General features: G+C 40.2%; 1 protein-coding gene across 3 annotated transcripts in view; it reads right to left on the bottom strand.

Moving 5' to 3' along the window:
* LOC125432029 (suppressor of tumorigenicity 14 protein-like) overlaps nt 1-12655 on the bottom strand; it is a 28930-nt gene that overhangs the window by 5842 nt on the left and 10433 nt on the right. For 2 of the 3 annotated variants that reach the window (XM_048495342.1, XM_048495343.1), the window contains 7 exons: nt 10046-10143; nt 7838-7950; nt 6852-6985; nt 5238-5342; nt 3253-3363; nt 1397-1516; nt 661-844 (listed from right to left, as the gene is read on the bottom strand). In XM_048495342.1, coding sequence (XP_048351299.1) covers nt 661-844; nt 1397-1516; nt 3253-3363; nt 5238-5342; nt 6852-6985; nt 7838-7950; nt 10046-10143 — 865 coding nt within the window. The remainder of the gene's footprint in view (nt 1-660; nt 845-1396; nt 1517-3252; nt 3364-5237; nt 5343-6851; nt 6986-7837; nt 7951-10045; nt 10144-12655) is intronic. The other variant, XM_048495344.1, reaches the window with a different exon arrangement.

Raw genomic sequence — 12655 nt, 5'->3', positions numbered from 1 at the left:
TTTCTTTCTTTCTTTCTTTCTTTCTTTATTTATTTGATTTGATTTGATTTGATTTAGTATGCCGCCCTATCCCCAAAGGGCTCAGGGCGGTGAACAATATAAAAGCATATATAAACATAAACATATAAAAGTTTAAAATTTACATTCTAAAACAGTATCCCACGAACCCATATGCAACCCTCCCAAGAAGAATGATGGGTCCCGATGATGTTCTTAATTTTAAAAAAGCAACTTACAGCTTTAAGTAATTTTTTAAATACTGCTTCTTGTCCTGTTGCCAAGAGAATGTACAGTAGGCTCCAATTGGTGAAAGAGCCAGAGTTTCTGGTTTTCTTCCAGTGCCCCCACTCCTCCATTCTTATCTCTCCAGAGCACAATGACTTTCTTTCTAATAGCACTTTTTAATCTAAGGAGCTACAATCGCTTGAGCGAAAATGAGACAATAGAGTCATTTCTCCCATAGGGGAGCAGCAGCCATCATGGTGTTGGAAGCTGGAAGCCCCAAAATGGTACACATTTTTTTCAGCAAATTTACTTTAAGTAACCCAGCTTTATAATACAGTCCATAATGTACATAATATTTATGCTGTGTCTATCAGCAAATTATGGGAATGAGCTTTCCTTCCTAGTAATAAATGCCTTATGCTGAAAAATGCCTACCTTATAGAATCAGAGTCCAGAAAGCAGTGGGCAGCAGATATCAGCCATCTATTTGAAATAATTGATGCCCCACAGATGTGGCCATATGTTCCAAGTTGCAAGCTTGCTTGCCAAGGCCACTTTCCAGACCTGGCATCTTCACCACCAACAATTCTGGTTTTCTTTACCTGATTCCTTCCACAGACTATTTAAAATGAAATGCACATACAAAGAACTCTTAGCATAAGCATGGAAACAAAATGCTATATTTATCCTCCATACTATCACAAAAGTTGCAGCCTTATAACGTTCAACTGTGCAATTCTAAATAGAGTCTTCTAAGAATATTGACTTCAGCGCTTCTAGAACGGTATAACTCTGCTCAGGATTGCAGTGTTACGGTACTTACAAAACTATCCCCAGCACTGAATCAGTCCCTTCCCTCTCTTTCTTTTGTTATTATTTGAGGTACTTTGTTTTTGTATATTGTTAATTCCATCCTTAATGAGGTATACTTAGGACCTCATTTTTTTTGTAATTGACAGTTTGATTGCTGTTGAATTGCTCTGTTGGAAGCTGCTCTGGGCCCTGATAAGGATGGGTGGTCTAGAAATCAAATTATACATAAAGAAAATAAAGAAAAATAAAAGCTAATGGAGAGCTTCTTTCTATGGGAACTTTACATGCATCTTAGAGTACTTCAGATCTAGTATAGGTACACAGGCACTTCCATTTGCTCCCCTCATGAATTACATACCACAGTTCATTTCATCAGATCCATCTGCACAATCTCTTATTCCATCACACTCTGGATTTAGCTTTATTGGGCACTTCCCATTTAAGCATTTATATGCACGCTGTGAGCAACTTTTGTACACTGAAAGGATGTAACAGAGTAGAAAATGGTTAATCTGTTTTGATGGTGCCCTGATATAGGTCACATGGCATAATTTCATACAATAGATTTTAGGAAAAAAATATGAATGCATTTAACAACATCATTTCACATGTGTCTTGGCAATATACTAGATATTTATTAAGACATGATTTTAATTACTATGCCTCAGGCAGGTTCCTAGGTAGATGGCATAAAAAATAAGTAAATATTTTGATGTATCTTACAAGGCAAATCTAAGCACTTATGTCATTCTAAGCCCAGTGGACATTTTTTAAAAAACAGTGTGGAACCTCAGTTTGCCACTGGGGTAGTTATATAATGGGGAAATATATGGTCACTGTCAAATGTCCTGGTTTACAGGTCCGTGTACATCATATACTACTCAAATTTCTTTGTATAACTATGAACAAGAAATAGGGCAACATAATGTGCATAAGGGACACAACCATATAACAGAATTTTCATTAAAAATGTTTGATTAGCCTCGGGGGGGGGGGGGGGGTTGTTAATTTTTTTGATTTTACTTAAGTGAGGTTCTTTTACCAGCTACATCAAGAAGGAAATATCTGTTCAGCATGCAGAAACTTTTCAAATATTCAGAAACAGGGTGGGGTTTGGGGGTGGATATTGGCTATGATGCTTTACTTGGATCTCAGTGGATCATTTTAAGAAGAAATTATTTCTCTTTAGGTGGTTCTCACTAGACCTGGAAAAGGGATGTGATTAACTGTGCCATTTTGCCCAATCAGATATGCTCACTGCACACTGCAGAAGCACACTGCACACTACAGAAGCTCACTGCACACTGCAGAAGCACACTGCACACTGTTAGGAAAAGTATCCATATTGTATCTGTATTTTGCATATTGAGACTGGGGAGGTATTTTTGATTCAGGAAACAAAATGGGGAAGAAAAGCTAAACCTGTTCCAGTTTTCTTACCATCACAGCCTCCCTGAAGCATTTTTAATGATCAGATTAACATCTTTCAACTTTTTTTCAAGATTTTGGGTCTTTAAATGAACTTCAAGAAGCATATTACTCTGTTGCTCATTTGGCTTCCTTTAGCATTCTGAAAACAATTTTGGCCAATAAAATGTTGAACTGGTCAATTCCTTTTTTAAAAAAGAATTGCCATCAAGACATAGCTCACATGGCAATTCTGCAGGGTTTTCCAGGCCAGAGACATTCCAAGGTGGTCTGCTGTTGCTTGCCATTGTGTAGCAATCCTGGTTTTCTCTCATCCAAGTACTTGTCAGGGTCAAAACAGAAATTGTATGACTAGCCCAAGGTCACCCAGCATGTTTCCAGGGCGTAGTGGGGATTCGAGCACAGATTTCCCAGACTCTAGTCTGAAAATTTAACAACTATACCACACTGGCTCTCCAATTCCTATAATTTGGTATTTATAAATGAAAATGTAAAATAGTCCTCGATACTCAAACCCTTAGGACTAAAAACAGCACTAACCTACATTGCCCAGACTAGGTTGATCACATCAGATCTTGGAACCTAAGCAGGGTCAGCCCTTGAATGGGAGACCATTCAAGGAAACTTAAGGCTGCTATGAAGAGGCAGGCAATGGCAAACCACCATTCATCCTTCTTTCCCTTGATAACCTATAATATCACCCTAAGTTGGCTGTAATGTGGGGGCATTTTCTACCAAGAAACTGGTTCCCATTATCAGTCTAAAAATAATTCAAATCATACTTACAGCAACTGTCCTCCTCGTGGCTATCACTTTCACAGCTGTCATCTCCTTTGCAGGTCCTGGAATGGCGCCTACACTTCCCATTGCCACAATCAGTTTCCACTGGATCACAGCCTAGGGAAGGACAATACTGACAAGACTGTAGAATTCTGCTAAATAGCAGATGTTCCTGTGATCATGTGTTCCAGAAACAGTCCATTAATTGTAATGGACTACTTCTACAGTGCAACAATTCGCTGGGTAGTGCTCATTGCTGCAGAGGCACTTACTACAGCAATAGAATGTCTACATGGTCTCTCCACTGTACGTTGGTCACCCCGGCAGTGAAGGCTATCATTTCACCACAACTGGCCTTCTTTTAAAAAAAAATTAGGAATGCTTCTGTGAATGCTACTATAATATTAGCTGCCATGAGAGCTAGAAGGGAAATTATAGTCATGTAGAAGAAGCCTTGGTGTGTTATGTGAAATAAAGATCAGTTTTGGATTGACTTGTTAAACAGTTGATTATGTGATCCTTATTCAGTTTAACTTTGTCATACCATAAATAGACATGCCAATTTGATATCATGTCCTAATTCTAGCAGTCTTCTATTTCTCAACAAAACCCATTTTTAATCCAAACCAAACAACATGCAGCAAAATATAATTCCAAGTCATGTTAACCTAGCCCTTTGTAGCATGTAAGACTTTATATATTTAGTGCTGACCACCTCCCTCACTGTTGCAGGCTGATCAGCTGAGGCAGCCACTCCCCTGAGGCTGATCTGGTGAGGCAGCCACCTCCCCCCCCCCCCGTCACAGGACCCAGCCTGACCAAGTCACATGATTTATGTCATATCCAGTCCTGTTTCCAAATACACCCCTGCACTAGAATAAACAAAGAAGGAGATACTGGGCAACCTTGTCTTGTTACTTTCTTTATCTCACATGGTTTAGTTAAATCTGTGAAGGAAAAATAGATTCCACCAATTTTATAAAATTTTATAAATCCAAATTTTCCAAAACCTTTAAAAAGTTCAAATTTATCAAATGCTTTCTCTGCATAAACCTCACCACACAATCACTCCAAACTGTTCCACAGAAAGAAACACATCTTACAGTGACATGCCACTGAAAATGCTAGCCATAGATGCAGGTGAAACATTAAGAGCGAAAACTAGCAGACCATGGCATCAGAGCCCAAAAAACCCACAACAGCCAGTTTCAACATTGTCCTTTAACTGCTCTTTTGGCAAGAATCCAGCCGCTGAACTAATTTTATCAGTTTAAGGACTGGGAGACTGAGAAAACTGATATAATAGAGAAATGTGTGAATCCTACTTAATTAGTAATAATAAGTAAAATGTATTGAATTATAATTTCATAATTGTAAGTGGGGAGCAAATAATAAATTTTTGACTGTGTATATATTTGGCACAGAAGAAATTGGGAGTCCTTTTTCCCCCTTATACTTGAGGGGGGTTTGTGTATATTCTTAGTTGTTTCTTCCTTCCTTCCTTCCTTTGTTCCCTAAAAAATCTTAAGGACCAATGATTGTACGTTGTTCTTTTGATTGATTTAATAATTACTTGGTCTACTAAGGTTCTAATGGCCTGAACTTATGTTTAAAACTTTTAATCTCATATGCCTCCAATGACTGTCTTAAGCCTGTTTTGTATTTTCCTATTGACAGGAATGAATGCTGGGATGAAGTAAAATCAGAACAGCTTTCCACACATGATGGAAGGTTGAAATAGGGCCTACATATGTACATTCATAAGGCCCCCTCATGTAACTGGGAAAACTGATTAAAAGAGAGAGGGAGAGAGAAAGAGATGGCCATTTAGCATTTCTGTTCCAACCTTCTACTGAAAAAACTTAGGCTGGGGGTGAAGGCAATGCATGTCATTCACCTCTTCCCATTTATATCCATGAATATAAATATTTGAAAAGGCCTTTTGTGCACAACATTTAAAATACCAAATTTGATCATGTCCATAAACTTACCACAGTCGACTTCATCACTTCCATCTGTGCAGTCTTTCCACCCATCACACTTGCTGTTTAAAGGAACACATGTTCTGTCAGAACATTTAAATTGCCTAGGACAAGCTAAAAGAACAAAAGGTTTCCGATTATCACAGTCATCTTAAAAAGCAGTAACAGAGCAACTCTGTCTTTGGTGAAATAAGATTGCTCCTAACCACCATCACCCCCACCCCCTGTATTAGCAAACCACATTATTATGTCAGTGTGCGTGGGAGGATTATGCTAGCATGCTGTGTCAGGAGGCAGAACACTTATGCTGGCAGAACACTCCTTGTCAAGATAACAGCCAAGGCACATGGAGCAGAACAGTCACTGGAGACCCAGGTCCTATATGACTCAGTAATTGAAATGGGTGAATATTGTCCTAATGATCTCCTGCGCAGGATAAATCCCCACATGTAGATTACATAATTCTTACATCTGACTGACATGCAGCATGGAAGTGCATTTTGGTCATAGCATTCTTTCTCAGTCAATGAACATCCAGAGACATGTCTTAATTGACCTAGCCTTCCATCCTCAGTCAATTAACACATATAAAAGCAATTACATTCCCACGCCCCATTCCATGCAGACCACTATGAAATCTGCAGCAACAACAGTGATGACTAGTAGGAATCCAACTTTGTCATTTTTGTCCTGCCAGCACACACGTATTTAATTAATGTTGTTAAATTCAGCTCAGTAATATCATGATAAAGAAGGTTGCATGTGTTAATCGGTCATATGTCATTGTGCTGCCATGGAACATAAAAGCCAACTATTCACTTTATTCCTAAAAATATTTAACAAACTCAATAACTATTTCAGCTGCATTCATCGCTCTCTTTTCCAGTTCAGATAATCTATTAGAGGGATCCAAGCCAGCCTCAATGCAAAAATGTGGCATGAAACCAAATCAAAATGGTTCACTGCCTTTTGCCTAACGTTATCTGGATGTAGGAGAAGTCACCAGAGCAGCAAATAAATAATACTGCTCTATTGCCAGTATTATCACAGCTGGTTGATCAGGTTTCTTTAGGTGATTTTGAAATTCAGTGTGACAACTGTTTGTAGTGCCTTCCAGATTTTGCCAACCTTTCATAACAAGTGTCAGGATCAGACTTCATTTCCTGTAAATCCCGGAGAGTTTCAGTTTAGTTTCCCCTCTGATTCCTTGTTCCCGCCATCACCCAGGACTGCCCACTGCACACCCTACATATACTGGAACTGAGGGCAAGAACCCTCAGTTCCAGCACCCTGTAGCTAGGGTAACATATATTAATAAAGTTATTCCTGTTTCACAGAGCTGACTTTGTTTGAGTGCGTCCAGCCTTACAACAAGCACATTTTAAAAAAATCTAGCATGTTGTCTAAATTCTTAGCCTTCTCAAGAAATTTTAGAGCACTGGTGTCTGTTAGCATTAGCAGCAAAAGCATTGCAGTTAGCAAAACAAAACAAAAAGTCAACTATCAGAAGACAAGAAATGTAATTATTACTTTTAGTTATTATTTAGCAGAACTTTGAAGCAGTTTTCCCAAGCTATAACACTGGCCCCACAAGAACATTAAAGTGTGCTCATGGCTACTTACGGTCTGTGTGACTGAATACTCTGAATTCAATATAAAACCCTCTGTGTGTGACCAGTTCATCTGAATGGAAACTGATGGCAACTGAATAGCCATATTCCTTGACCCTGTTGCCTTCTGAAACTGGTTTACAGTATCTGGTCGAGATATAGGGATAAACTACAGATATATCATATTTTATTGTAATTGGTCTAATAAAATATTATTTTTAGTGATGCATGTATTATAAAGCCATTTCAACAACTAACAACTAATTCTATAACTTTTACCCCTACTGTGATTCAAATGTTATACTTCAATAAGAACATAAGAAGAGCACTGCTGGATAGGACCAGTGGTCTATCTAGTTCAGCAAACTGTTTCACACAAAAGGATGCCTTTGATGTTACCTCTTAACATTGGTAACGAGCAATGTCAACTTCTTGGCTTTACAGCCAAGTAGGTATCACTAGAAGCCTGCTTATTACATTTTTCAATCAGAACTCATAAATCTCGGGGATTCAAAAAATTCTTCAGTTTACTCAGATACAACAGCTCTAGTCACTTATTATACTGAATGCATGTACAAACTGGCAACCCTGCAGTCCTGCCATTTTATCATTGGTTCTTCTTCCATAGCAGTCATTGTGTAGTGGCACCCACAGACTCAACAATGTTGGGGATCCCTACTCTAGAATTTGTTGCATGGTTATCCCATCTCATTTATAGACGCATAATAGTGGGCAGTTCCCTCTTGTAAGACCACAGGTGGGCAGCCCCCTCTTATAAGATGCTCCCCTACACATAATACAAACAATTGCAAAACACATAATACCAAGCTTCTGACTATCAAAATCAGCACCCTGCCCTCCCTTCCCCAGCAATACTACAAGAGAAGGTGCAAGAGAAGGCATACACAGGGGTTTATAGTGTGGAATGCAGGCAGAGGTCCTTTGTCCAAAGGGGGAAAAACCCTATTGTCTAACAAGTTAGTAAACAAAACTGCTCACCTGACCCCATCAATTTCCAGCCAGTCTCTATCACATTTACTGGATCCCAGAGATTGTTCCTGAACTTGTATCACAAGAAGTTTGAATAACAATCTGTATCCAGGTAATGGGGCCTAAGATTTAAAAAAAAACCCTATCTTTAAAAATAAAAAGGAAAATGTATTCCCATTTCTGTGTTTAGATATTTCAAGAGAAACAACAGTATTTGTTCCAAATTCCTTCAGGAAAATAAGTCCATTCAGCACAAAAAATATAAAACAGGCATGAAACCACTTTCTTTATAATTGAGCCATAATACATTGGAATAAGCCATGTGGTTATTTTTCTGAATTTAATAGAAATAGCCCTATTACCATAAGACAGTGGTGGCGAACCTATGGCATGGGTGCCAGAGGTGGCACACAGAGCCCTCTCTGTGGGTTCATCATGGGGGGGGGGCGGAAATTCGCGCGCGCCCCCACACACATATCTAGGCTGGCCTGGGCTGCTGGGAACAACATGTAAGTAACCCTGTTAAGTGCTGTTAAACCCCACTGATTTTCATGGGAAGAACTAAAGCACAATCCTTTACCTGGGAGTAAGCTCAGTTGCTGGCAATGGGGCTTGCTTCTAACCCTCCTAGGGTCGCGATTCACCCATTCGAAGCGTTGCATAGTTGCTTCAAAGCAAAGCCACCGACTACCACCAAGCTTACTCCCGAGTAATGTGCACCTAGGAGCCAACTGTTTTTTCTAAACTAAAACCTCAGTATTCAGGTTAAATTGCCGCCATAAGAATTCTCTTGCACAAATAAGTTGGGTTTTTTGTTGCAGTTTGGGCACTCGGTCTCGAAAAGGTTCACCATCACTGCCATAGGAACTACCTTATTCTTGTTCCTTAACACTATGTACCTACTATTTCAACACACATGTTGTATTAACATTGGTAGAGCTTCAGACCATGACAAAAATTTCAGATCATCTGCATTGAACTAGAGGGCTAAACACCTTTAAACAGCCCTGTGCAGGGTTACTCCCATCTAAGCCCATTGAAATACCTAGGTTTCATTGGGAGTAACAGTTCTTACAATTGCACCTAAGTCATATAACCTACTACTTCAAACCTTGTTATTTTATGGGATATCAAATGTTTTTACTCTCTTAATCTGCTTCTTTGAATATGTATTTTAAAAAAGAATTTCCATTTATTATAATAGTTATTATTGTAAAACTTGGGTGCTGTGTGGTTATTATTGTAAAACTTAGTAGGAAAGCCAGGTATGTATTTCGTAATTAAGATATTGACTTCAAGCCATATAATAAGTCATTAGATAATCTACTAATAGTTAAGAAAATCCACATTTAATAGAACAAATTGCTATGAACTTGTGCTGTTCCAAGTATTTATTCTCAGCATTATAATCCACAACAGGGATAAACAGCATTACCAGGCTACCACTGATGATTACAAGTAACAGCTTAGTGGTTCAGCCTGCACACATTCACACATGTTTATATAAGTACTGTGAGAAATATTCCGCTTTGGCCAAGAAGTTCACACGATTCCCAGTTTTCTTTTCTGTACATGTATTGGTTACTCGGAGAGCATAGCCAGAGAAATGTGCGCTTTGGGCCGAATTTTAGAGGGCATATTGTGTGTGTGTGGGTCTTTTGTTTCCCATTAAAATATGAGAACATGAGTGGGAATGTGATGTGATGTGATGCTGTGCCCCATCGTTTTTTGCTGCTGCTTGCCATGTTGAGGCCTATACCTGACCCTATCCAGAACTGGGGGAAAGGGGAGCTTCATTTCCCCCCCTGCTGCCCCAAAACAACAGCCAATCAGAACACAGGACATGGGATTTTTTTGCATGTGCGGATACGCTTGCAGTGTAAATACAGAACACCTGGGGTCGTGCGAAACAAACTGGAGTATTTCCTCCTGGTCTTCACTTGATTCCTTCACAGAAAAAGGCAGCCATGTGAAGGGAGAAACCAGAATAAAATAGACCCGGATTGTAAGATACTGATTGTAACCTGGTATAATTGTGCCGTGCAAAAACAGCCCATGTTAAGCTGTTACATGTCCATTTCCTCTCACCTCACAAATAATGATTGTACAAGTATAAAACAAAGATTTCCTGCCTTGAATCACACTAAAATTATTTTATTGTTTTTAGTGTACATTAAGGTTTTTTTATGGTTTTATACTTCATCTTAGAATACATACCCTGATAATCCAGTGACAATCAATATTGGGTGGATAGTAACTTGGGTAATAAGGAGAAGTCACAGTCCCATTCCAAGAGATGTAATGGCCACCACATACTGCAAGGGGGAAAAGCAAAAGACTAGTGATAATCTTAAGATTGTTACAATTTTTTTCTTCTCGTTCTCTTTGACATCATGGACAGAAGGCCCATTAACTCTTTCTTCTTTGGAATTACAGTTATAAGAATATCATCCTTCTGTTCTCTTTCATAATTCTCACAGTGCAATTGTTAGCAGTGCAATTTATCCTTCCATGGCAAAAGGAATTAGCGGGCTTGGAAGGCCAGTTAGGATTGCAGTGTCTAAATAGTCTGCTTTGATATATGACATTATGTTAATTCTATGTAAAAAAGGTTGGATCAGAGGCCCTATATCAGAAATGGTATGTACTATTTATTTAGAAGAGTTCAAGTACAGCTTTCATTCAAGACTGGTATGCATCAGCTGGTTCCTTAGTGAAACCACTAAGGAATGTGGTTCCTAAGTCAACCCACTAGGGAATGTTGTACAAAGCAATACAATTCAGTACAGTGCAGGAAAATAAGTAATACTTTCTCCCCCTCGTTGCCCTCCCCTCCCCCCATGCATGCCACCCCTCCCTTCCCTTCCCTTCCCTGCCACCCCTCTCACTCACTCCCCTCCCTCCGCTAAGGTGGGTGGGCCATGTCCACATGCTGGGGCCCCTCCCCCTCCCTCCCCTCCCTTGCATGCCACCCCTCATTCGCTCCCCTCCCCTTGCATGACACCCCTCCCCCTCCCTCCCCTACCCCATCCTCTGCTAGGGTTGGTGAGCCATATCCAGATGCTGGGAGGCCTTCCCCTCCCTTGCATGCCACCCCTCCCTCCCATCCCCTCCCTCCCCTTCCCTTGCATGGTACCCCCTCCCTCCCTCCCTTCCCCTCCCCTCCCCTCCCTCTGCTAGGGTGGATGGGCCATGTCCAGATGCTGTCACCCCTCCCACACCTTTCCTCCCTTGCATGCCACTCCCTCATTCTAGCATATGCCTTGTGCACTAAAGGCAGAGTTGTCTGGCTCTTCACATATGCTAATAATCAGATGATCTAATAATTTAGTAAAAATTTGATACTTCTTTTTAAAGGAGTAGTTCCTAAACTGATGAAACATCAGGTCTGTAATCTTGAAAACATCCCTTCACATAATACTCTGACAGCAGTGGGGTTCATCACAGGGAGAAGTCAGAAGGTCAAACAGAGAGAAGGCTCATGGTACCTTTATTTTGTGATGGAAGTAGCAAAAGGCCAGTTTTCCTCTTTGGTCAGCCCAAGAGGTGAAGAAAAAGGCACTATGACCAGACCAGAATTATATCTTGAACCTAGAACAAGACCTCCCGTCAAATAAAGGTCTGCTGTTCAATTTTTTAATTTTTAATTTATTTGTTTCAGGTCCTGCTAGGGTTGCCAGCTCTCCAGATTTTGAGGGTGGAATCTGAGGAGTGGGGGCGGGGGAGGGGGTGTTGGGAGGGCAGGACTTCAGTAGAATGTCACAGAGTCCACCTTCCAAAGCAGCCATTTTCTCCAGGTGAACAAATCTGCTGCCTGGAGAGCAGTTGTAGTAGCTGGATATCTCCAGCCACCAGCTCAAGATTGGCAACTCTAGGGCCTGCTTATGTTACGGCCTTAACAGGGGTAAGGATTTTATTAAAGGGATTCTCCACCAGCTGCTAAAAATATAACAGCACAAAAATAGCAAAGGGGAATGAGCTCTCATGTTGGCAGCGAGAGGGGCCGAGAGGGGATCTTTTAGACTGTATCTACGGGGAAGGAATTCTGGCAATTGATATTCCACAGAGAAACAAGAGTCCAAATTGAGTTTAAAATATTTATATAAATTTGTTTAAAAATACAAACACACAGTGAGACACAAGAGCACATACATTCAAGTTCCTAAGATATAAAAAAGGTTTTAAAAGATAGATTTGGATGATAGAAATGGAGGGGGGGTTTTCAGGGAAATACGTTACCTAAATTCAGCTGAAGAAGATCTTGTAGAAGGCAAGGATTTCAAATGACCAGCATCTGAATCCAAGCGAAGGACGATATCGTGTCTCAAACTGACCAGACCAAGAGAGGTACAGGCTAGTAATGAGCACATGTGTTGGGGTGAACTGACCTTTTATACTCTTTTGCCCAGGAAGAGGCGGGAACAAGTGAGTTTTAAGTTTCCTTTTTTCTAAATTCTCTGGAATTTCCCATGCTGGGCTTGCTGGGTGAGCTAATTAGCGACTCTTCTATTGTTCTACACCAGGGGTCGGGAACCTTTTTTACTCAAAGAGCCATTCAAAGTAACTCTTACAGTCTCTGCCTTCAGCATTCAGATTTGAATGAGGCTACAGTTGATTCAGGATGGGATAAGTGGTTTTAGGAGAGTCATTACAAAGGGAAGGAAATGCAGAATGCTTACTTATTTGTTGTTGACCTGGGTTCCCAAGAAGAGATAGAAATGACAGTATCTACTGATAGCAAGTTGGCTTTTAACAGTTTCTATAGCAAGGTGGTAATCAAGCATTCTAGTGACTCAAATGGGGGCCTCCAAAGTTATGCTGGAGTAA

The sequence above is a fragment of the Sphaerodactylus townsendi genome, linkage group LG04 (genome assembly GCF_021028975.2).
Source record: "Sphaerodactylus townsendi isolate TG3544 linkage group LG04, MPM_Stown_v2.3, whole genome shotgun sequence".
In the NCBI taxonomy this organism is placed as follows: domain Eukaryota; kingdom Metazoa; phylum Chordata; class Lepidosauria; order Squamata; family Sphaerodactylidae; genus Sphaerodactylus; species Sphaerodactylus townsendi.
Note: the sequence above shows the minus strand (reverse complement) of the source record. Positions and strands in the feature narration are given on the sequence as shown.